At 41.4% G+C, this 25,186-nt stretch overlaps 1 protein-coding gene across 1 annotated transcript; it reads left to right on the forward strand.

The window, feature by feature from the left end:
* Positions 1 to 1,426: 1,426 nt before the first annotated feature.
* LOC126163121 (uncharacterized) lies at positions 1,427 to 25,186 on the forward strand. Its single transcript, XM_049920044.1, has 3 exons — positions 1,427 to 1,714; positions 18,715 to 18,882; positions 22,160 to 25,186. Exons 1-3 carry the CDS (start codon positions 1,666 to 1,668, stop codon positions 22,516 to 22,518), a joined length of 576 nt encoding a protein of 191 aa, XP_049776001.1. The 5' UTR covers positions 1,427 to 1,665; the 3' UTR covers positions 22,519 to 25,186.

Raw genomic sequence — 25,186 nt, forward strand, 5'->3', positions numbered from 1 at the left:
TGTAGTAATATAGGTTGCAATGAATTTCAAACACATTTTAACAAAAGAATAAGAGCATCAAATAGCTTACTATCTAAACCAACAAATATCATTTAACTTAAAATGGGCGTCTTATTATTTATTAATACACATTTTTTACCCTGAACTCCAAAACGGTTACCAAAAACTACTTTAAGCTAAACCAAATTTTACCAATTTGTCGGTTGTAGGACCCCAACTCTCCTTTTGTTAAGCGATATTCCATTCCCCCAAACTCGCTCCCCCTCACCCATTAGCTCCACTCTTGACCGACTTCTAGAATCGCCCCTGGCAGAGACCCTCCATACGCAAAGATAAACAACTTTGCTATTGCCATTTCATCGTTCCTGTATTTACATTAAAATTTTCTCGGATATATCCCTGAAATTTATAATACTTGCATTCTAATTACCATGAATTATAAACAGTCAGACGCACTGACTCGGCCGTCAATCCGAGAAGATTTTATCATCGAGATTCGCCTGTATTCTCATAAAAGACGCCTTTGTTTTAATAATTGCCATTCTAACGCGCTTATCATATCCGTGACACTATTTCCCCTACTTCACGATAACGCAAAAGAAGCTGCAAACATTTCGGTGTCCTCTGTCAGTGCTATCTGGTAAGGATCCCATACAGCACAGCAGTACTCCAGCAGAAGACGAACAAACGTAGTGCAGGCAGTCTACTTAGTAGACCTGTTGCATTTTATAAGTGTTATGCCAATATTATGTATTCTTCGGTTTGCCCTCGCCACAATGTTATCTGCGTGATCGTTCCAAATTAAGCTGTTCGGAATTGTAATTTGTAGGTATTTAGTCGAATTGACAGCCTGTAAATTTATCACGTAATCGAAATTTAAGAGATTCGTTTTTGTACTCATGCGGAGGACCTCACATTTTAAAGACAATTGCCACTTTTCGCACCATTCAGACATCGTATCTAAGACATTTTGAAACTGTTTTTGACCATCTGATGACTTTATTAGATGGGAAATGACAGCATCATCTGTAAATAATCTAAGAGGGCTCCTCAGATTAACTCTTAAATCATTGATGCAGATTAAGAGCAGCAAAGGACCTGTAACACTTCCTTGGATAAGGCCGAATTTTCCTTTGATTTTCCGTCCATTACTATGTACTGTGACGTTTCTGAGAGGACATCACGGATCCAGTCGCACATCTGAGGCGATACTCCATGTTGACGCAATTTGATTACTCGGAATTTTATCAAGACTCCGAATCTGTGATCAAAATTTAAGAAATGATTTCATTTCTCTTTGTTCCTTCGTGGAAGGGATTGGACTGAACAGTAGCTGTGGCCGCACCACTAGCGATATCTCTGCTTACATAAATCAGTGCGTTACAGCTGTTATCGCCGAGTTTCGACAGCGAGTCCAAAAACATGTATACGTAACTTCTCTCGCAGTGTAGTACCATCACCCGGCTGCAGTCTCCGCCTTGCTGCAGGACCACTAATGCTGTTGCCACAATGTAATTCCATCGTGTGACGAACGTAGTCCCAACACATCTTAGTTCGTCGAAAAGGTCTTATCTCTAGGAACCCTGTACTCTGCAGTAGGAAGTAGCAGAGCCGTATAAAGGAGACCACAGTACAGCAACTGTCAAGTTTCCGCCTCCAGCCACAATGATGAAGACTCTGGTGATCGTCCTGCTGTTGGCAGCTGCTGGATCCGGTAAGACAGACGAACGAGTCCTGCAGTAGAGATATGCTGATTTTTCATGCTGTGGGAAGATCGGGTAGTGTCGAATAGGTAACATTTTGTCTCAATAATAGTATTTTATGAAGGTCGCATTGGAACATTCTTCACAAGAAACAACACTATGAAACTTTACTTAATAGAATTACAATACAATGTGTCAGAAGAATATACGTTTCTTGAATTGTTAATATTTCTTCTTCTCTTTGCTTTTTGATAGTTTTAATTTTTGGAGGGCTAGATCGAAAAAGAAACTGTAATGTCTAAAACAAGGCATTTTTGTCGCAAAAAAGTGTTACTTCGGTTGTAAATGTTTATAAACTTGAACTTGTCCATCAGCTCACACAGTTTGTCAATGAATCTGCCAACTCGTTCTTTGCTGTAACCTGCTACTGCTCGATGCAGGCTTGTGAACTGAGCTGTCTTCAGCCTTTTAAGTCTTCATGTCTTTTCAGAAAGACATAGTAAAAGTCTTTATCCGCTTCCATTTTGTCTCGTTGAAACGATGATGTATTTTCAGTTGCTCTGCATATTTGTGCGCTAGATTTAAGAATTCGTCTTTAGTCGCCGGCACAAGCTGGCGCTCTAAATTTTTAAAATGATCATGCTACACTGTTTCCTGTTCGTCACTGAATGTTCTCGGGCATAAATGTTATTATTGCCTAAAACAGATTTCATAACACCCTCTTTGCCTGTCACCTAATGTACTTCTTGGAACTGAAAATTCCTCACTCGCTTCTCAGAATATTTCAAGAAGTTGGTCTTTTTCTACGGCTTTCTTCATGTTGCTTTCATCCCATTTAAGTCAATACTTTTTCCTGTTAAAAAAGAATCAGAAAAGATTAAGATTATTCCATCTGCTTTATCCGGTACGACTAGAAAGTACTTTGTCCGATACAACCTGTATGTACCGCTGTGGTAGCTTCACGTTCCCATTGTTATTACTTGGGTTAAACATTGTCACAGCCTACAATATAGAGAATAATATGTTATTCCTAAAGATACAATAAAATGTAGCATTACTTACTTGTAAATAAAACACAACATTCTAAAATTAAATTCGTGCACCGAAAAATTTCTTGGTAACAGATAAATTGCCACTGCCAGACACCCTGTTGTTTTGATTCAAAATCGTATGAGGGTCTTGTTCCTCTGTAAATCCGCAATGGTACGACAGATTCTGTCACTAGCGTTAAAGATTAGAAACAAATGTTGTTCGATACAACTCTTATCCAGTAGTATCCCATCTTCTCCTACGGCGGTGGTTCCAAACCTGTCTGAGATCATCACCCCTAAATGGAATCAGATGTCAGCTAGTACCCCCTCCCCCCTCCCGCCTTGCCCTGACCCACATCATCATAATTAATCTTTGGAATGAAAAACAGTTTTACCTGAACAGTTCAATTTTCAAAATAACGAAATATGAATGATATTTAGTTCCTGTTGACGATTTGCTAAACCAGGAACTAATGAGTCAAAGAGGCAATTTGTATTGTTTATTTTTACCAACTATTTTTTTTTCACGGAATGATGAAGCAATTGTCAGTGTATCACCGAGTGCTACCCACAACACCTTGTCACAAAAGAAATCTATTCACACTTGTAACAAAACACCACCTCCTTCCCTACCGACATTTGCTTCATCCACACCCTGCACACCACTTAAAATCAACCAAATTAAAATGTATGCTCAATAATTAGGCCTGCTGTCTTTAAATCACTTGTTCGGTCTGCTTACTTCTGAACTGGCAGAAACTGGATGACTTTTGGCTGCCAGTGCTTTAGTCTCACAATTTCCACTAATAATAAAATAATAATAATACTGTGTAAGCCCTACAGCAGTGTGGTAACAAAGTTACAGTTGCGTTGTGCAGTCAGTTAATTCGTTTATTGTTTCTAAACGAATAATGATGCAATATTTAATCAACTGTGGGAACTGTCACAGATGTATGGTACAAACTACAAACTACCAAGTATGTGCATAGGGGGTGTATTTTGAGAGGAAGATGTGGTTCATACAGTTGTTGTACAAAATATAATCCCCTCCACATTATGTCTCACGTTAATGAAAAAAATCTAATTATTGTAACTTTTATCATCAGCCTTACAGTCGTATGAAATAGTGAAAACATTAATGAATAATAAAAATGATTTAGAATATTGTACTTTACCCGTCAGGGAGTAATTAGCCATAGGGTGGGAAGCACTGTTGTACGTCCTGTGTAGAACACTTCTACCCCAGCATTTATGTGTCTACCGGAAATGTGGGAACATTCTGATCGTAATATCCCATAGATCCAGTGCTGTACGTGAAAAGGATCGGGTAGTCGTAAGATTCGTCTCCAGGTTATCGGAAAACCATTATCTCCTAATTAATGCGATGTTAATTTATAAAACCTTTAGGCGAAAGATTTACAACCTTAAATCAAATATATTGCATCGTTTATGAGACCGGCCGCTACCACAAACAATGTTTGTGTTCCACTTTCACTCCCTTGCCAATGAAGACTGTCGTAACAAATGCGAAGATAATAATGTCATTTGAGGAGTCACAAACAGAAGGTAATATACCGAAGTCTATACAAAGAAAGTTAGAGAAAAGGTACATGATTCACTGTTTAGAGTTAGAGGCTGGATTCCAGAGGGGATATTTGCAATGAAAAGGCTAGTACAGAACTGCTGAAGATTAAAAGAAAGGGTCTTGACTGAAAGTGAGACATAACTTCTTCAACTAAATGTCTTTTATTTCTTGGCAGTAAAAATTATATTAGACTCGACGAAATATAGACAGTTCAGATGAGGGGTGTAATTCAGGTACTTAACTTCTTCCCATCCGATGTGCTGGTGTTCTTCACAGGATCAGGATGTGGACGTATGTCCACACAGCGTCCTAAGTAATTAAATAAAAGTTACCCCGATATGCAGTTTGTGACATTTTATTATTCAGAGCGACGTAGGCGGTCCGTCGTGGATATCAGATCAACAGAGAATCCCGAATTCCACAACTCACGCTCTTATAGACATTTCCAAACAATTTCTTCATTGTTGATATTTCAATTTTTAGATATTACAATTAAAAAACATTTCATCAAATTAATTTGAGATGAATAAAGGCAGAAACTTTCGCTTTTATTCGTTTCACGCAGAAAACAATGTTATCATTTGAATTTACATCAGCTATGCAGAACGAACAATGATCTTAACAGTTTCATTAATTACGCAATGACAACAGTAAGCACAGTGTTTGTACCATGTTTTTGATATACATTCGATTACAACCATTGGCCAGTATTAAGAGGGTTTTTTTTATACAAAGAAAGTATCTTTTGACGATTTGTTTACATGTATTGGGTTTCGTTATTTCGCAAAGTCTCATAATTATTTTGAAAATTAGTAAATTTGTTAACATAAATTAGTTACAAATGTGGACAATAATGGTTCTCATGTTATTTCAAACATTGCTTCAGTTATTTTGGCCGACAAAACAAAAATGAGCAATGTGGTATAACCCGATTTCATTATTTTTTAATTAAAACAGAATACGATAGTTTCAGGCGTTCCTACCATTTGACCGAGTTTTATAGGTTTGATATGCTGGTGTTTCATAATCATTTACATATTACGTCATCCAAGAGGTAGAGATTACTGGTACTGACATTATAATTATCTTTTTAATTGGAATCTGGGCGCTGCCTTGCCGTCAATGAACTGAGAGTTGTGGTACCGATCTGTTCAATATGCTTTCCAAACTGGTCTGTTATGCTTCAGGTGCAGTATCATGAACTAATGCAGCTGCTAAAAAAACTATTGTAGGTCAGGACATCCGACGTATTGAATACCTACATTGGAACGAAACTGCGCTGGTAACTTCAGATACTGATGTGTCCAGCTCAAGACAAATCAAGTGAGGGATAATATAGGGCTTAGTGCCAACTCTAATTTATTCATCCTTAATTCAGAAGCAAATATTCACAGCGCTTTAAAATATATGGAAATGAGACATCAAGAGAACGGAGAGTGGATCAACAACATCCACTATGCTGACGATGCGGTCGTAATCACTGACAACAAGATGACCGATAACAACTGACTGACGTAAAGGGAGAACACAGCAAATAAATGAATCACAATATCTATAGCAAGAATTTCGAGGGCCTTGAACTTAATTCGAAAAACTTTCTATGTGGAGCTGTACAACTGTAAGATACCGGTTTTCACTTGGAGTGATTTAGGAAAAAAACGGAAAATTGGTTAATCCCTTGTCTAGGGTTCAGAGTGAGATTCTGTATTTTGCGTCGAACATGTTTAATTAGTTGCCTACACAGTTAACGGAAGAAAAACTGAAAACTTAGGAAAAGTTAAAAAAAAAAAACCTTCTTAACCAGTCCTGTAAATTACCGAATTAGTTAAATCCAGTGACTGTAAATGCCTTTTAACAATGTGAGAATAAAACTGGCCTCTAACTAGAGCTCTATTCTTACGGAGTGTATGTAGCCTAAAATTTTATTCTTCTCGAGTTATGAGCGAACTTTACCAGTTAAATTTTTTTAGCATGCATTACTAGAATTTATTCTCATTTGCGAGTCCTGTGGTAATTTACATCATTTTTAAGATTCTGTATCTCAGTCGGCAAAAACGGAACCCTTACATAATCACTTCGTTACGCTAAACATGTTTGGGAGGTGACTATCAAAAGCTGTCAAGTTATGTGTAAAAGGCATGTTTGACCATGAGTTGCTTATATTTTAAACCCAAATATCAACGCCGACCTGTGTGGTCGAACGGTTCTAGGCGCTTCAGTGCGAAACCACGCTGCTGCTATGGTCGCAGGCTCGAATCCTGCCTCGGGCATGGATGTGTGTGATGGCCTTAGTTTAGTTAGGTTTAAGCAGTTCTAAGACTAGGGGACTGATGACCTCTGATGTTAAGTTCCATAGTTCTTAGAGCCATTTGAACCATATATCAACCGGTTTCAGCCATGGACCATATTTACGCACACTATAGGGTTAAAATAGTTTAAGCCACCACATGACATTTGTCATTACATAGATAAAGTGTAGAGCATGTCATGAATATCAATATATCTACGCATTATTTAATTAATGACACATGTAATGTGCCACCACATGCCATTTGTCATTACTTAAATAAAGTGTAGAGCATGTCATGAATATCAATATATCTACAAATTATTTAAGTAATGACAAATGTAATGTGGTGGTTTAAACCATTTTAGCCCTATAGTATCTATGAAGATGGTCAGTGACTGAAAACGGTTGATATTTGGGTTTAAAGTAAAAGCAGCTGATGGTCAAACACGTATTTTATACTTTTTTGTCTGTCTGTCTGTCCGTCTGTACGTCTATCCGACTGTTAAGACCCTATTTTCTCAGGAATGGGTGGAGGTATCAAGTTGAAGTTCATGTCACATACTAAGGTCTACGGTCCTTGGGGGGGGAGCTAAAATTTGAGGTTGTAAGTCAATGCAATCAAAAGATACGGCCATTTATGTCACATATTTCGATACTCGCAAACACATTCATCAAAGAAAAGCATTTTTTTTGCCGTCAACTGCATACATTTAAATTTAATCTCGACTGGTATAAATCATTTCAGTCATCATCACTGGAAGAATAATTATACATCTTTTGGATCAAAAATGCATGTTGCTCATAGAAGACACATTAGCATACTAAACGAAGCGATGAAAATCTGGGGAATGTAAAATAATCATAATTTGGCAGTATCTTGAGAAACACAGGCAGTTTGTCATCGTTACATTTGGTATGCTAATGTGTTTTCTTTGAGAAGCAAATCTACTTTGTGCAACAGATGTATAACTATTCTTCCAGTGATGAAATAAATTTAAATACATACAGCTGACAGCAAAAAAGTGCTGTTCTTTAAATATTTACAGCTGCAGTTAATTACTTACACAAACTGTTAGTCACTCAACATTTAGAGTATTTCTTTTCGAGTTAGCACCATTAAATTTGATGAGAAACAAGGTTTCACAGTAAAAGTAAAGGATAAGATACTAAAATTGTTAATTTGTTATTATATCAAACAAAAGATTTTAAACATGGCTGAAACAGCTACTGTTGAAATTCTTCACGGTAAATGATAACAGCCGAACAGTTGCAGGATCAAGATTTATTAAAATTCTTGACCACCATTTCGGTATATCTAAATATACCTTTATCAGAAGCAAAATACACTAAAATCACATTCTGCACTGAAGATACATAAAACAATTGTGCCAAAGGCGTCGTCAGTAGTTAAAACATCATCTCCATTTATACAACATAATTATAGACAGAGGGTTGATGCGAAAACAGCATAGCATCATTATCTCGCCTGTGAGCTGGAGAGATAATGATGCTATGCTATGTTCGCATCAACCCTCTGTCTATAATTATGTTGTATAAATGGAGATGATGTTTTAATTACTGACGACGCCATTGGCATAATTGTTTTATGTATCTCCAGTGCAGAATGTGATTTTAATGTGTTTTACTGCTGATGAAGGTATATTTAGATATACCGAAACTGTGGTCAAGAATTTTAATAAATCCTGCAACTGTTTGGCTGTTATCATTTACCGTGAAGATATCAAATAAAACATATTTTTTGCCATTTGTTATCGGCCTATCAGTCTGCCAGTTTTTTAAAACCCTTTTTTCTCAACAACAGGTAGAGATATCGAGCTGAAATTTAAGTCAGATACCAAGGTCTCAAGATCGGGTAGAAGTACCACACTGCAATTTATATCGAGCACTAAGGTCTACGGTGTCTTGGCAGAATAAGTAATTTAAGCTTCTGAGTCAATGAAATGGATAAGATACGTCGGCCCTGGTTGCCCAGCAGTAAAGCGCGTGCTTGGAAACCGAGAGGTCGCGTAATCGAATCTCGGTTGGACCGTCGATTCTTCAGTTTCCTTTTTAACCGAGCCTTCACCTCTCAACGGTGTGAGGAGTCTCCAGAAACAAGACGTCGTTCCAATTGCACGTAGAAATGTAGGTCCACTTTCCTCAGTTGGATAACTGGGGTGGGTTAGGAACATGCAAGTCGTCGAAGTGGCGTCCAGTAGAAAGATTTTCACCGAGCCATTGTGTCATACGAAGCTGTTAGTATTATCTATACACGTAAGTAAGTTTACACAGAACGCTAAGAGCAAGAATTCTGCTCGCATTTTTCCGATTTTTTTTTGCATATGACGTCGGCGTATGGGGATCTTTTTGACTCTTTCTTTCTTTGAAGTAGCTGTTTTATGATGTGTAGGCATTGTTCGCTCTTCATCGCGAAGAAATTGACTGACTCGCACCACATCGTTCGCAGTGGTTACTTTAAATGATAACATACAATGTTCTCAGGTAAATATTAAACCAATTGTAGTATGGTAACGCAGTTCGTGCGAACAGAGCAGAACACTGGTACACCCTGGAGGGAAAATCCGAGAGAGGGGAAGAGATTTGTGGTGTAGCCGATGAGCAAAGGGGTTAGAGGCGGTATGAGAATAAATAGGAACATGTAAGCGGATTTGTTTTACAAGCATAGCCTGTAAGTTCCCTGCTAAGTGTTTCTGTGTGAAATTTAGCCCAAAGTCTATAATAAAATCTACTTATTACCAAAACTATGTACCCACAAACTGTTAGCCAACTAAAGCTCGTATGCTAACTTTTTACTAAACAGAACCTAATTTGACTTGAACTGTAACTGGTCTGAGTACAACTTGTCTTTATATTAAATGTGGAACTGAAGTAAAACAATTATCTGGCCATAATCTAAATGTCTACTTACCTCGCGTCTTGATAACATTGTTCCAGATTTCTCGAAAGTACAACAGCAAACATCAAGCAGCAAGCAGGCAGTGGCTAAGCTGGATTTCTATTTTTAAATAAAATTTCTAAACAGTATTCAAACTGTTGCATGCCATGTGGCGCAATGTGGTAATGTGTAATGATAAAAAATGGGATGAGGAGAGCAACTATTCCTATGAAATGATATCCCAACTAAACTATTCAAAAACACAGAGTAAAGCTTCGCGTTATCTTCACACACATTGGTCTGAACAATACTATGCTTAAAAAAAAGTGAACAGTGATTTAAAAAGGGTATAATGTTAACAGGGAATTTCTATAAAAACCAAACAGCTTAATCAGCTGCGTTGTTAATGCATGACTCAGGGAAGTGCGGTGGTCTACCTCTGAGCATGTGAACAAAGTTCTCTTGACAAAGTAAAAAAAGAAAAAAAACAAAGTTTATATTCTTTTCGCCTTTTAATAGATACATCATATTGATCCTTGCTGTCCTTTACAATAAATCTTTCTTCATCTGACAGATACAATCAGAAGCTAACACAGCACTCCTGAATACGTCCATCACCTACCACACTTCAACTAAGAATGTATTACACTGCACAGAGGCGAAGACTGTGCCACAACACGACCAGCGACTGTTTAACAGTAACATAACTTGCTCTCTCTGATATGCATATCAATGATTGCAAAAATCGAAACGACATGCCCACCTTAGCAGTCTTGCGATACATACAGTTAGGTCGTAAATAATAGCTGTACTGTTAACAATACTTTCATAGACTTTTCGGGTAATTGCAGACACAAATGATCACGACGAATTACACAATTAATCGTTTGACTTAATAGAATCGATCATTTACTGTCACTTCTTCGACGCAGAACTTCTTCTTGAAACAGTACATGTTTTAGGCTATAAGCGCAATTATTTATTTTCCTACCGGTTTCGGTACGTAGTACCATCTTCAGCCCATCCCCTGGAATACAGTCGTCAAGTTCGCATTCTAAGTGTCAAACTTTCATTTGCTTGTGCCTTTGTCCTTCATCGGCGCGGGGTCCACATGGTTAGTGACGTGGCATAGTAAATTTAAGGGATGGCCTTATGCCCCTCCTCTGGCCACACCCCGTTAGCTCTTGGGACGCAGTATGTGTATCCGATTTGTCTGCGTATAGTGTTGTTGACGTGAAAGTGAGCGAAAGTCTTCTGAATTTTTTTTTGCGAATCATGTAACTGGTATTCACTTAGTGGGATGTGGAAAACCACCTGGCTGGCACACAGACCACTGTCGTTAATCAGCCGGGCGGATTCGATCTGGGGCCGGCGCACGAGCACTTTCCGGAAGCGGCATTTTTTTTTTTTTTAAGGAATAAGGGCATGCAGGGGGAGGGCAGAGTGGGTAGGGGTCGCAATACGAGGCCTAGCCACAGTGTCCCCTTCGCCATCAAGGTATTATAGAGAGAGAGAAAGTGTAAGAGGATATTGGAAGGGTAATACAGTATGTAAAGGGAGACTAATAGTCATGGGAGACTGGAATGCAGTTGTAGCGGAAGGAATAGAAGAAAAGGTTACTGGAGAATATAGACTTCGGACAAGGAATGAGGGAGGAGAAAGACTAATTGAGTTCTGTAACAAGTTTCAGCAAGTAATAGCGAATACTCTCTTCAAGAATATCAAAGGGAGGAGGTATACTTGGAAAACGCCGGGTGGTACAGGACGATTTCAGTTAGATTACATCATGGTCAGGCGGAGATTCCGAAATTAGATACTGGATTGTAAGGCGTACCCAGGAGCAGACGTAGACTCAGATCACAATATAGTAGTGATGGAGAGTAGGCTGAAGTTTAAGACATTAGTCAGATAGGATCAGTAAGCAACGAAATGGGATACAGAATTACTAAGGAATGACGAGATACGCTTGAGGTTCTCTAAGGCTATAGATACAACAATAATGAATAGCTCAGCAGGTAGTACAGTTGAAGAGCTGTGAACACCTCTAAAAAGGGCCATCACAGAAGTTGGGAAGGAAAATATAGGTACAAAGAACGTAGCTGAGAAGAAACCATGGGTAAAAGAAGAAATACTTCAATTGATCGATGAAAGGAGGAAGTACAAAAATGTTCAGGGAAACTCAGGAATAAAGAAATACAAATCGCTGAGGAACGAAATAAGTAGGAAGTGCAGGGAAGCTAAGACAAAAAGGCTGCAGGAAAAATGTGAAGAAATCGAAAAAGAAATGATAGTCGGAAGGACAGACTCAGCATACAGGGAAGTCAAAACAGCCTTCGGTGACATTAAAAGCAACGGTGGTAACATTAAGAGTGCAACGGGAATTCCACTGTTAAGTGCAGGGGAGAGAGCAGATAGGTGGAAAGAATACATTGAAAGCCTCTATGAGGGTGAAGATTTGTCTGATGTGATAGAAGAAGAAACAGGAGTCGATTTAGAAGAGATGGGGGATCCAGTATTAGAATCGGAATTTAAAAGAGCTTTGGAGGACTTACGGTCAAATAAGGCAAAAGGGATAGATAACATTCCACCAGAATTTTTAAAATCATTGGGGGAAGTGGCAAGAAAACGACTATTCACGCTGGTGTGTAGAATATACGAGTCTGGCGATATACCATCTGACTTTCGGAAAAGCATCATCCGCACAATTCCGAAAACGGCAAGAGCTGACAAGTGCGAGAATTATCGCACAATCAGCTTGACAGCTCACGCATCCAAATTGCTGACAAGATTAATATACAGAAAAATGAAAAAGAAAATTGAGGATACGCTAGATAACGATCAGTTGGCTTTAGGAAAAGTAAAGGGACGAGACTGGCAATTCTGAGGCAGCGGTTGGTAATGGAAGCAAGACTAAAGAAAAATCAAGACACGTTCATAGGATTTCGAACTGGAAAAAACCTTCGACAGTGTAAAATACTGCAAGATGTTCGAAATTCTGAGAAAAATAGGGGTAAGCCGTAGGGAGAGACGGGTAAAATACTATATGTACAAGAGCCAAGAGGGAATAATAAGAGTGGACGACCAAGAACGAAGTGCTCGGACCAAAAAGCAAAAAGGGTGTAACACAGTGGTGTAGTCTTTCACCCCCCTCCTCCCCTACTGGTCAATCTGCACATCGAAGAAGCAATGGTGGAAATAAAAGAAATGGTCAGGAGTGGAATTAAAATTCAAGGAGAAAGAATATTAATGTTACGATTCGCTGATGGCATCTCCTGAGTGAAAGTGAAGAAGAATTACATAATCTGCTGAACGGAATGAACCACCTAATGCGTACAGAATACAGATTGAGAGTAAATCGAAGAGAGACGAAAGTAATGAGAAGTAGCAGAAGTGAGAACAACGAGAAACTTAACATCAGGCTTGACGGTCACGAAGCAGGTGAAGTTAAGGAGTTCTGCCACCTAGGCAGTAAAATAACCAATTCCAGACGGAGTAAGGAGGATATCAAAAGCAGACTAGCAATGGCAAAAAGGACATTCGTGACCAAGAGAAGTCTTTTTTTTTTTTTTTTTCGTCATCAGTCTACTGACTGGTTTGATGCGGCCCGCCACGAATTCCTTTCTAGTGCTAACCTCTTCATCTCAGAGTAGCACTTGCAACCTACGTCCTCAATTATTTGCTTGACGTATTCCAATCTCTGTCTTCCTCTACAGTTTTTGCCCTCTACAGCTCCCTGTAGTACCATGGAAATCATTCCCTCATGTCTTAGCAGATGCCCTATCATCCTGTCCCTTCTCCTTATCAGTGTTTTCCACATATTCCTTTCCTCTCCGATTCTGCGTAGAACCTCCTCATTCCTTACCTTATCAGTCCACCTAATTTTCAACATTCGTCTATAACACCACATCTCAAATGCTTCGATTCTCTTCTGTTCCGGTTTCCCCACAGTCCATGTTTCACGACCAGACGTACATCCTCAAAAATTTCTTCCTCAAATTATGGCCGGTATTTGATATTAGTAGACTTCTCTTGGCCAGAAATGCCTTTTTTGCCATAGCGAGTCTGCTTTTGATGTCCTCCTTGCTCCGTCCGTCATTGGTTATTTTACTGCCTAGGTAGCAGAATTCCTTAACTTCACTGACTTCGTGACCATCAATCCTGATGTTAAGTTTCTCGCTGTTCTCATTTCTACTACTTCTCATTACCTTCGTCTTTCTTCGATTTACTCTCAAACCATACTGTGTACTCATTAGACTGTTCATTCCGTTCAGCAGATCATTTAATTTTTCTTCACTTTCACTCAGGATAGCAATGTCATCAGCGAATCGTATCATTGATATCCTTTCACCTTGTATTTTAATTCCACTCCTGAACCTTTCTTTTATTTCCATCATTGCTTCCTCGATGTACAGATTGAAGAGTAGGGGCGAAAGGCTACAGCCTTGTCTTACACCCTTCTTAATACGAGCACTTCGTTCTTGATCGTCCACTCTTATTATTCCCTCTAGGTTGTTGTACATATTGTATATGACCCTTCTCTCCCTATAGCTTACCCCTACTTTTTTCAGAATCTCGAACAGTTTGCACCATTTTATATTGTCGAACGCTTTTTCTAGGTCGACAAATCCTATGAAAGTGTCTTGATTTTTCTTTAGCCTTGCTTCCATTGTTAGCCGTAACGTCAGAATTGCCTCTCCCGTCCCTTTACTTTTCCTACAGCCAAACTGATCGTCACCTAGCGCATTATCAATTTTCTTTTCCATTCTTCTGTATATTATTCTTGTAAGCAGCTTCGATGCATGAGCTGTTAAGCTGATTGTGCGATAATTCTCGCACTTGTCAGCTCTTGCCGTCTTCGGAATTGTGCGGATGATGCTTTTCCGAAAGTCAGATGGTATATCGCCAGACTCATATATTCTACACACCAGCGTTAATTGTCGTTTTGTTGCCACTCCCCCCAATGATTTTAGAAATTCTGATGGAATGTTATGTATCCCTTCTGCCTTATTTGACCATAAGTCCTCCAAAGCTCTTTTAAATTCCGATTCTAATACTGGATCCCCTATCTCTTCTAAATCGACTCCTGTTTCTTCTTCTATCACATCAGACAAATCTTCACCCTCATAGAGGCTTTCAATGTATTCTTTCCACCTATCTGCTCTCTCCTCTGCACTTAACAGTGGAATTCCCGTTGCACTCTTAATGGTACCACCGTTGCTTTCAATGTCACCAAAGGTTGTTTTGACTTTCCTGTATGCTGAGTCTGTCCTTCCGACAATCATATCTTTTTCGATGTCTTCACATTTTTAATGCAGCCATTTCGTCTTAGCTTCCCTGCACTTCCTACTTATTTCATTCCTCAGCGACTTGTATTTCTGTATTCCTGGTTTTCCCGGAACATGTTTGTACTTCCTCCTTTCATCAATCAACTGAAGTATTCCTTCTGCTACCCATGGTTTCTTCGCAGCTACCTTCTTTGTACCTATGCTTTCCTTCCCAGCTTCTGTTATGGCCCTTTTTAGAGATGTCCATTCCTCTTCAACTGTACTGCCTACTGCGCTATTCCTTATTGCTGTATCTATAGCGTTAGAGAACTTCAAACGTATCTCGTCATTCCTTAGTACTTCCGTATCCCACTTCTTTGCGTATTGATTCTTCCTGACTAATGTCTTGAACTTCAGCCTACTCTTCATCACTACTATATTGTGATCTGAGTCTATATCTGCTCCTGGGTACGCCTTACAATCCAGTATCTGATTTCGGAATTTCTGTCTGACCATGATGTAATCTAATTGAAATCTTCCCGTATCTCCCGGCCTTTTCCAAGTATACCTCCTCCTCTTGTGATTATTGAACAGGGTATTCGCTATTACTAGCTGAAACTTGTTACAGAACTCAATTAGTCTTTCTCCTCTTTCATTCCTTGTCCCAAGCCCATATTCTCCTGTAACCTTTTCTTCTACTCCTTCCCCTACAACTGCATTCCAGTCGCCCATGACTATTAGATTTTCGTCCCCCTTTACATACTGCATTACCCTTTCAATATCCTCAAACACTTCCTCTATCTGTTCATCTACTAGTATGAAATGTAGGCCTTAATTTGAGGAAGAAATTTTTGAGAACGTACGAACGGAGTTCAGCAGTGTATTGTAGTGAAACATGGACTGTGGGAAAACCGGAACAGAAGAGAATCCAAACATCTGAGATGTGGTGCTACGGACGAATCTTGAAAATTAGATAAGGTGTGAGAAGCTTCTGCGCAGAATCGGAGATGAAAGGAATATGTGGAAAACACTGGTAAGCAGAAGGGAGAGGGTGACAGGACATCTGTTAAGACATGAGGGATTGATTTCCATGGTAACAGAGGGAAATGTAGAGGGCAAATATTGTAGAGGAAGACAGAGATTGGAATACATCCAGCAAGTAACTGAGGACGTAGGTTGCAAGTGCTACTCTGAGGTGAAGAGTTTGGCACAGGGGAGGAATTCGTGGTGGGCCGCATCAAACCAGTCAGAAGACTGATGACACAAACAAAAAAATCAGTATTTTGATTTTTCACATTAACAAAGTCGAATTTACATTGTTCCCACCTATTATACAAAAATACGTCCGATAACATCAGAGGCAAGCTTACGACTTTCACACTCTGCGGAAAATGACAATATTCCAAAGGGTTTACAACTTTTCTTAACAAATGAATTCCTGAAGTTAAAATCTTCTGGGTTATTAGGCCGCGTCATATTTCTACTAAAATGATCGACGTCTCGACCCCTCTGCTGGGATCTTCCTCAGGATCTTATGGTGTCCACTACTGCTAAAACACTGTTCTAGCAGTAGTGGACACCATAAGATCCTCATGAAGATCCCAGCAGAGGGGTTGAAACGTCGATCATTTTAATAGCGGCCTAATAACCCAGAAGTTATAACTTCAGTGACAACGGCCACGAAAGCCTGCAGAATTACGTAAATGAATTCCTACTAGTTTTCGTTACATTATTAGTCTCGATTATTATTTCATAAATGAATCCAGAGATAAACGTAGTAAACAGTACAGGATTGCGTAATTATAATTAATAATAGAAATTTTAAGTGTGCAAGTAATTCGTAATTTCAAATGTTTCTAAAAAATAATTTTAACTGTACATTCAGAACTAGTACTTATAGATTAAAATATCGAAACTAAAATATTTTATAAAGTAATTCATTTTCATAAATTTTAGCTTGAAATATAACTTCCTGTGTATGAAATTATATGGCCGCGCGGGATAAGCCGAGCGGTCTGGGCGCTGCAGTCATGGACTGTGCGGCTGGTCCCGGCGGAGGTTCGAGTCCTCCCTCGGGCATGGGTGTGTGTGTTTATCGTTAAGATAATTTAGGTTAAGTAGTGTGTAAGCTTAGGGACTGATGACCTTAGCAGTTAAGTCCCATTAGATTTGACAGACATTTGAACATTTGAAAATTATATGAAAGTTTTCAGAAAAACGACTGAAATAATACTGAACTGTCCAAAATTCGAAAAATAATAGTGGAATACACAACTACTGCTGAGGAAAAGTAATGCTAGAGGAGGATGTCTCGTTACATACTTACAGTGTGTTTCAAAAATGACCGGTATATTTGAAACGGCAATAAAAACTAAATGAGCACAGAAATACACCGCTTGTTGCAATATGCTTGGGACAACAGTACATTTTCAGGCAGACAAACCTACGAAATTACAGTAGTTACAATTTTCAACAACAGATGGCGCTGCGGTCTGGGAAACTCTATAGTACGATATTTTCCACATATCCACCATGCGTAGCAATAATGTGGCGTAGTCTCTGAATGAAATTACCTGAAACCTTTGACAACGTGTCTGGCGGAATGGCTTCACATGCAGATGAGATGTACTGCTTCAGCTGTTCAATTGTTTCTGGATTCTGGCGGTACACCTGGTCTTTCAAGTGTCCCCACAGAAAGAAGTCACAGGGGTTCATGTCTGGCGAATAGGGAGGCCAATCCACGCCACCTCCTGTATGTTTCGGATAGCCCAAAGCAATCACACGATCATCGAAATATTCATTCAGGAAATTAAAGACGTCGGCCGTGCGATGTGGCCGGGCACCATCTTGCATAAACCACGAGGTGTTCGCAGTGTCGTCTAAGGCAGTTTGTACCGCCACAAATTCACGAGGAATGTCCAGATAGCGTGATGCAGTAATCGTTTCGGATGTGAAAAATGGGCCAATGATTCCTTTGGAAGAAATGGCGGCCCAGACCAGTACTTTTTGAGGATGCAGGGACGATGGGACTGCAACATGGGGCTTTTCGGTTCCCCATATGCGCCAGTTCTGTTTATTGACGAAGCCGTCCAGGTAAAAATAAGCTTCGTCAGTAAACCAAATGCTGCCCACATGCATATCGCCGTCATCAATCCTGTGCACTATATCGTTAGCGAATGTCTCTCGTGCAGCAATGGTAGCGGCGCTGAGGGGTTGCCGCATTTGAATTTTGTATGGATAGAGGTGTAAACTCTGGCGCATGAGACGATACGTGGACGTTGGCGTCATTTGGACCGCAGCTGCAACACGGCGAACGGAAACCCGAGGCCGCTGTCGGATCACCTGCTGCACTAGCTGCTCGTTGCCCTCTGTGGTTGCCGTACGCGGTCGCCCTACCTTTCCAGCACGTTCATCCGTCACGTTCCCAGTCCGTTGAAATTTTTCAAACAGATCCTTTATTGTATCGCTTTTCGGTCCTTTGGTTACATTAAACCTCCGTTGAAAACTTCGTCTTGTTGCAACAACACTGTGTTCTAGGCGGTGGAATTCCAACACCAGAGAAATCCTCTGTTCTAAGGAATAAACCATGTTGTCTACAGCACACTTGCACGTTGTGAACAGCACACGCTTACAGCAGAAAGACGACGTACAGAATGGCGCACCCACAGACTGCGCTGTCTTCTATATCTTTCACATCACTTGCAGCGCCATCTGTTGTTGAAAATTGTAACTACTGTAATTTCGAAAGTTTGTCCGCCTGAAAATGTACTGTTGTCCCAAGCATATTGCAACAAACGGTGTATTTCTATCGCTGCTCGTTTAGTTTTTATTGCCGTTTCAAATATACCGGTCATTTTTTAAACACCCTGTATCACTTAAAGATTTCATTATATGCTCAGTAACGTATAAATAGTTGATCGCTTAGTGAGAAGTGTGCTCTTGCAGCAACAGTGGCGCAGTACGCACGCTACGAGGAGGTGGTGCGCAACCCCAAGGAAACGGACCTGCTGTACGGCTCCACCTTAGGACATCGCAATGAGACGTGGTACTTCACCACCGGAGCCACCCTAACGTCCATCATCATCCCATCGCAGATCAACTTCTGCGGCTCAGGTAAGCTACTGACTTCAAAGCACCTTAAAAGCATTCGGTTGTTATGAGCCTGGTTGCACAGTGATTAAGCACCAGACAAGAGGTCCAAAGATTTGGTGTTCGACACCCGGACAGTACATTTAAGGCCTCTATAAGGGGGAAGACTTGTCTGATGACGTGATGGAAGAAGAAACAGGAGTTGAGAGGGAAAAGATAGGTGATCCAGTATTAGAAGCAGAATTTAAAAGAGATTTAGAGTGTTAAAGATAAAATAAGGCAGACAGGGTAGATAACATTCCACCGGAATTCCTAAAATCATTTGTAAAAGGTATGACACTGGCGATATACCATCAGCCTTTCGGGAAAACAGCATCCACACAATTCCGAATTTAGAGAATGCCGACAAGTGCGAGAATTATTAACTGCTCACTCAAGTTTCTGACTAGAATGATGTATAGAACAATGGAAAAGAGAATTATGGGTGTGTTAGACGACGATCAGTTTGGATTTAGGAAAGCTAAAGGCACTAGGAAGGCAGTTTGGAAGTTGCGATTGATAATGGAAGCAAGACTGAAGAGAAATCAAGACACGTTAATAGGATTTGTCGACATAGAAAAGGCGTTCGACAATGTCAAATGGTGCAGGATGTTCTAAATTATGAGAAAAATCAAGGTAGACTATAGGAAAAGACAGGTAATATGTAATACACTCCTGGAAATTGAAATAAGAACACCGTGAATTCATTATCCCAGGAAGGGGAAACTTTATTGACACATTCCTGGGGTCAGATACATCACATGATCACACTGACAGAACCACAGGCACGTAGACACAGGCAACAGAGCATGCATAATGTCGGCACTAGTACAGTGTATATCCACCTTTCGCAGCAATGCAGGCTGCTATTCTCCCATGGAGACGATCGTAGAGATGCTGGATGTAGTCCTGTGGAACGGCTTGCCATGCCATTTCCACCTGGCGCCTCAGTTGGACCAGCGTTCGTGCTTCATCCAGTCCGAAACATGCTCAATGGGGGACAGATCCGGAGATCTTGCTGGCCAGGGTAGTTGCCTTACACCTTCTAGAGCACGTTGGGTGGCACGGGATACATGCGGACGTGCATTGTCCTGTTGGAACAGCAAGTTCCCTTGCCGGTCTAGGAATGGTAGAACGATGGGTTCGATGACGGTTTGGATGTACCGTGCACTATTCAGTGTCCCCTCGACGATCCCCAGTGTAGGAGATCGCTCCCCACACCATGATGCCGGGTGTTGGCCCTGTGTGCCTCGGTCGTATGCAGTTCTGATTGTGGCGCTCACCTGCACGGCGCCAAACACGCATACGACCATCATTGGCACCAAGGCAGAAGCGACTCTCATCGCTGAAGACGACACGTCTCCATTCGTCCCTCCATTCACGCCTGTCGCGACACCACTGGAAGCGGGCTGCACGATGTTGGGGCGTGAGCGGAAGACGGCCTAACGGTGTGCGGGACCGTAGCCCAGCTTCATGGAGACTGTTGCGAATGGTCCTCGCCGATACCCCAGGAGCAACAGTGTCCCTAATTTGCTGGGAAGTGGCGGTGCGGTCCCCTACGGCACTGCGTAGGATCCTACGGTCTTGGCGTGCATCCGTGCGTCGCTGCGGTCCGGTCCCAGGTCGACGGGCACGTGCACCTTCCGCCGACCACTGGCGACAACATCGATGTACTGTGGAGACCTCACGCCCCACGTGTTGAGCAATTCGGCGGTACGTCCACCCGGCCTCCCGCATGCCCACTATACGCCCTCGCTCAAAGTCCGTCAACTGCACATACGGTTCACGTCCACGCTGTCGCGGCATGCTACCAGTGTTAAAGACTGCGATGGAGCTCCGTATGCCACGGCAAACTGGCTGACACTGACGGCGGCGGTGCACAAATGCTGCGCAGCTAGCGCAATTCGACGGCCAACACCGCGGTTCCTGGTGTGACCGCTGTGCCGTGCGTGTGATCATTGCTTGTACAGCCCTCTCGCAGTGTCCGGAGCAAGTATGGTGGGTCTGACACACCGGTGTCAATGTGTTCTTTTTTCCATTTCCAGGAGTGTATGTACAAGGTCCAAGGGGGACCAATAAGAGTGGAAGACCAAGAACGAAGTGCTCGGATTAAAAATGGTCTAGCACGGGGAAGTAGTGTCTCGCTCCCGCTGTTGAACCAATACATCGAAGAAGCGATCAAAAGAAAGGTTCAAGAGTGGAATTAAAATTCAGGTTGAAAGGATATCAGAGACAATTTTCGCTGCCGGCATTGCTGTCATGAGGGAGAGTGAATCTGGATCTGTTGAATGGAGTGAACAATCTAATGAGTATGGAATATGGATTGAGAGTAAATCGAAGAAAGACGAAAATAATGGGAAGTAGCAGACATGAAAAGAGCGGGAAACTTAACATCAGAATTGGGGATCAAGTAGTTAAGGAATACTGCTGCCTAGGCAGCGGAATAACGCGTGACCGACGGAGCAGGGAGGACATAAACAGCAGACTAGCACTGGCAAAAAGAACACTCCTCGCCAAAAGAGGTCTGTTAGTGTCAAACATAGATCTTAATTTGAGGAATAAATTTGTGAGAATGTTCCATTGGTAGTGAAACATGGACTGTAGGAAAAACCGGAGCGGAAGAGAATCGAAGCATTTGAAATGTGGTGCTAGAAACGGAAGTTGAAAATTAAAAGGACTGGTAAGTAAGAAACGAGGAGGTTCTCTCTAGAGCCGGCGACGAAAGGAATACAAAGATAAAATTGACAAGAAGAAGGGACTAGTTGAACAGGATGATAGGACATCTGCTGAGACATCATGGAGTAAATTTGATGGCATCAGAGGAAGCTGTAGAAGGTAAAAGATGCAGACTGGAATACATCTAGCAAATAATTGAGGACGTAGTTTGCAAGTGCTATTCAGAAATGAAAATGTTGGCACAGGAAAGGAATTCATGGCAGGCCGCATCAAACCGGTCAGGAGACTGATGGAAAAAATCTATTTTTTTCTCTGACGTACGAGGCACGGGATGTACGACTGCTAAAAGGTGTCTGTGAGCGCTGCAATTAGTCTGACCTTGTCTTCGCGATCCCTACGGGCTCGAAATGTACACGGTGGTAGCATACTCCTGTATTCATCACTCAAAGTTGGTTCTTGAACGTTTGCAAGCAGGCTATTACGGAACAATTTGCGCCTTTTTCCAAGCGTTGGCAGTTGTTTTTTAGCTTCCCTATCACCCTGTGTTAAAAAAAACTGCGACTACTCGTGTTGTTTCTTTTTCCAGGTCCATTGGCGAATGGAATGTACGACGAGGCGGTTGACCTTTTCGTGTACGAGACGAAACTCGCGAGCAGTGCGGCCGCGGTGAAGACGTACCTGGTAGCGTCCGGGTCCTTCAAGGGCGCCGCCAGCTACGGCCAGGAGCTGGACATCCCGCTGTGGAACTCCACGCTCAGTCGTGCTCCACGTGTCCAGAGTTACATCAACCCCAGCAGCGGCTACAAGTACACGCTCAACATCGTCTTCAAGACGACCGGCATATACCCGTGGTACACGACGAGGTCTCTGTCCACCTACTCCATCGTCCATGCTGGGACGAATGTACCTGGTATTGCTATCGGACTGTCGTACGCTCTTGGCTAAAGGGTCATGCCAAATCAGGCCGTTACAGTTGTCAAAAACTCTGATAATAAATTGGAGCTGAGCTGCAGACCAAGACAGCAGGCATATTTCGATTGTTTTGTGTAAGCATTAAGTCTGCTGACCATGCTGTTTCATGTAGGAAACCCAAAGCGAACTCCCTTTTCTATCTGTACTTCATTAAAAGTTGGTTCCCAAAAATCTTATTTTGTGTTCTGTTATATCGACAGCAAATTTCGCCGAAGTGGAAAATAAATATACGAACAGCTACAACAAAGTTGTTCGCTGAATATGGTAGTACACATATTTCACTAATTTTCTGTAATCCATCCTGAACAACAACAAACAACCATAGAAAAGATTTGTTGTTTTGGAAATATTTGCAGTAGCTTAGAGCCATTTTCTACATACACACATCAAAAAAAGTTTTGCATCACCTCGGTTCCGAGAGTTCCGGAACCTGCACAGAAAATTGGAATAGAAATCAACATAAAGATCATTTCCGCCCTTTTTATTGCTCACGAAAACCACACACTGCATGTTGTACCACCATACAGCGAGACCTTTAGAGGTTGTGGCCCAGATTGCTGTACACACCGGTGCCTCTAATGTCCAGTAGCATGTCCTCTTGCATTGATGCATGCCTGCATTCGTTGTGGCATACTATCCACAAGTTCATCAAGGCAATGTTGGTCCAGATTGTCCCACTCCTCAACGGCGATTCGGCGTAGATCCCTCAGAGTGGTTGGTGGTTCACGTCGTCCGTAAACAGCCCTTTTCAATATATCCCAGGCATGTTCAATAGGGTTCATGTCCGAAGAACATGCTGGCCACTCTAGTCGAGCGATGTCGTTATCCTGAAGGAAGTCATTCACAAGATGTGTCGATGGGGGCCCGATTTGTCGTCCATGAAGACGAATGCCTCTCCAATATGCTGCCGATATGTTGCACTATCTGTCGGAGAATGGCATTCACGCATCGTACGGCCGTTACGGCGCCTTCCATGACCACCAGCGACGTACGTCGGCCCCACATAATGCCACCCCAAAACAACAGGGAACCTCCACCTTGCTGCACTCGCTGAACAGTGTGTCTACGGCGTTCTCCTGACCAGCTTGCCCCCAAACACGTCTCTGAAGATTGCCTGGTTGAAGGCATATGCGAGACTCATCGGTGAAGAGAACGTGATGCCAATCCTGAGAGGTCCATTCGGCATGCTTTTGGCCCTATCTGTACCGAGCTGCATGGTGTAGTGGTTGCAAAGATGGACCTCGCCATGGACGTCTGGAGTGAGGTTGCGCATCTTTCAGCCTATCGTGCACAGTTTGAGTCGTAACACAACATCCTGTGCAGCACGGAAAGCACTATTCAACATGCTGGCGTTGCTGTCAGGGTTCCTTCGAGCCATAATCCGTAGGTAGCAGTCATTCACTGCAGTAGTAGCGCTAGGGCGGCCTGAGCGAGACATGTCATCCACAGTTCATGTCTCTCTGTATCTCCTCCATGTCCGAACAACATCGCTTTGGTTCACTCCGAGACGCCTGGACACTTTCCTTGTTGAGAGCCCTTCCTGGCACAAAGTATCACTGCAGACGCGATCGAACCACGGTATTGACCGTCTAGGCAAGGTTGACCTACAGACAACACGAGCCGTGTACCTCCTTTCTGGTGGAATGACTGGAACTTATCGGCTGTCGGACCCCCTCCATCTTATAGGCGCTGCTCATGCATGGTTTTTTACATCTTTGGACGCGTTTAGTGACATCTCTGAACAGTCAAAGGGACTCTGTCTGTGATACAATATCCACAGTCAACATCTATCTTCAGGAGTTCTACGAACTTGGATGTTGCAAATATTTTTTTGACGTGTGCATATTCGTTACAAAAAATTGCCTCTTGTGTCTATAAGCAGGGTATGATAATTATTTGTTCACAATGGCTTAACACTTAAGATAAACCTATCACCAAATTTAATCCATACTTATAATATAATCTGACTGAAACTAATGATCTGTAATCGCTACTTTGCAGCATTTTGAGATAAGCTGTTAAACGCAGTCCACAGAAGGGTATTAGGTGAAATTTACAGTAGAGTACTGAATGGAATTTCTCTTTAAATTTGCAAGGTAGTGCCCATAAACAGGTGAAAGAAAAAAATATTATACCGACATTGAAATGATCTCCTTCGCAGTATCAGTGAACTGAATTACAGCTATAGCTTCAAAATAAATCTAATGATCTACCCAGTGACAACTAAGCACCCTTCTTCCCGAAAATCCAAAATCCATAGCTGTAACAGCGAATCAAGATTTACCTCCCTTGGTACTCGCTACGTCACTTATTCCAGTTTTGTTCCCGAACTGACGATTGGATTTTCGTATTCGCTTGTTGCTACTGAACCTACTGCTATATTGTTTTCATTAATGATAGTAGTATCATTGTTCATTTCTAGCCAGCAGCGATAATTACAAATAGCTTTTGATATATGAAGAATGATTCTTGCAGTTCCGTTACTACCATTATTGTTAGTAATGTTATTTATAGAATTTTACTTATTATCTTATTAAATTGAACTAAGATGCAGAAAATGTACGGATGAAACCCTGGTCTGATGTAAAAGAAAGTCTGAAGGCTCTAATCTTATCAGATTAAACAAATGAGTAAAATATTA

This window comes from Schistocerca cancellata, chromosome 2 (assembly GCF_023864275.1).
Source record: "Schistocerca cancellata isolate TAMUIC-IGC-003103 chromosome 2, iqSchCanc2.1, whole genome shotgun sequence".
In the NCBI taxonomy this organism is placed as follows: Eukaryota; Metazoa; Arthropoda; class Insecta; order Orthoptera; family Acrididae; genus Schistocerca; species Schistocerca cancellata.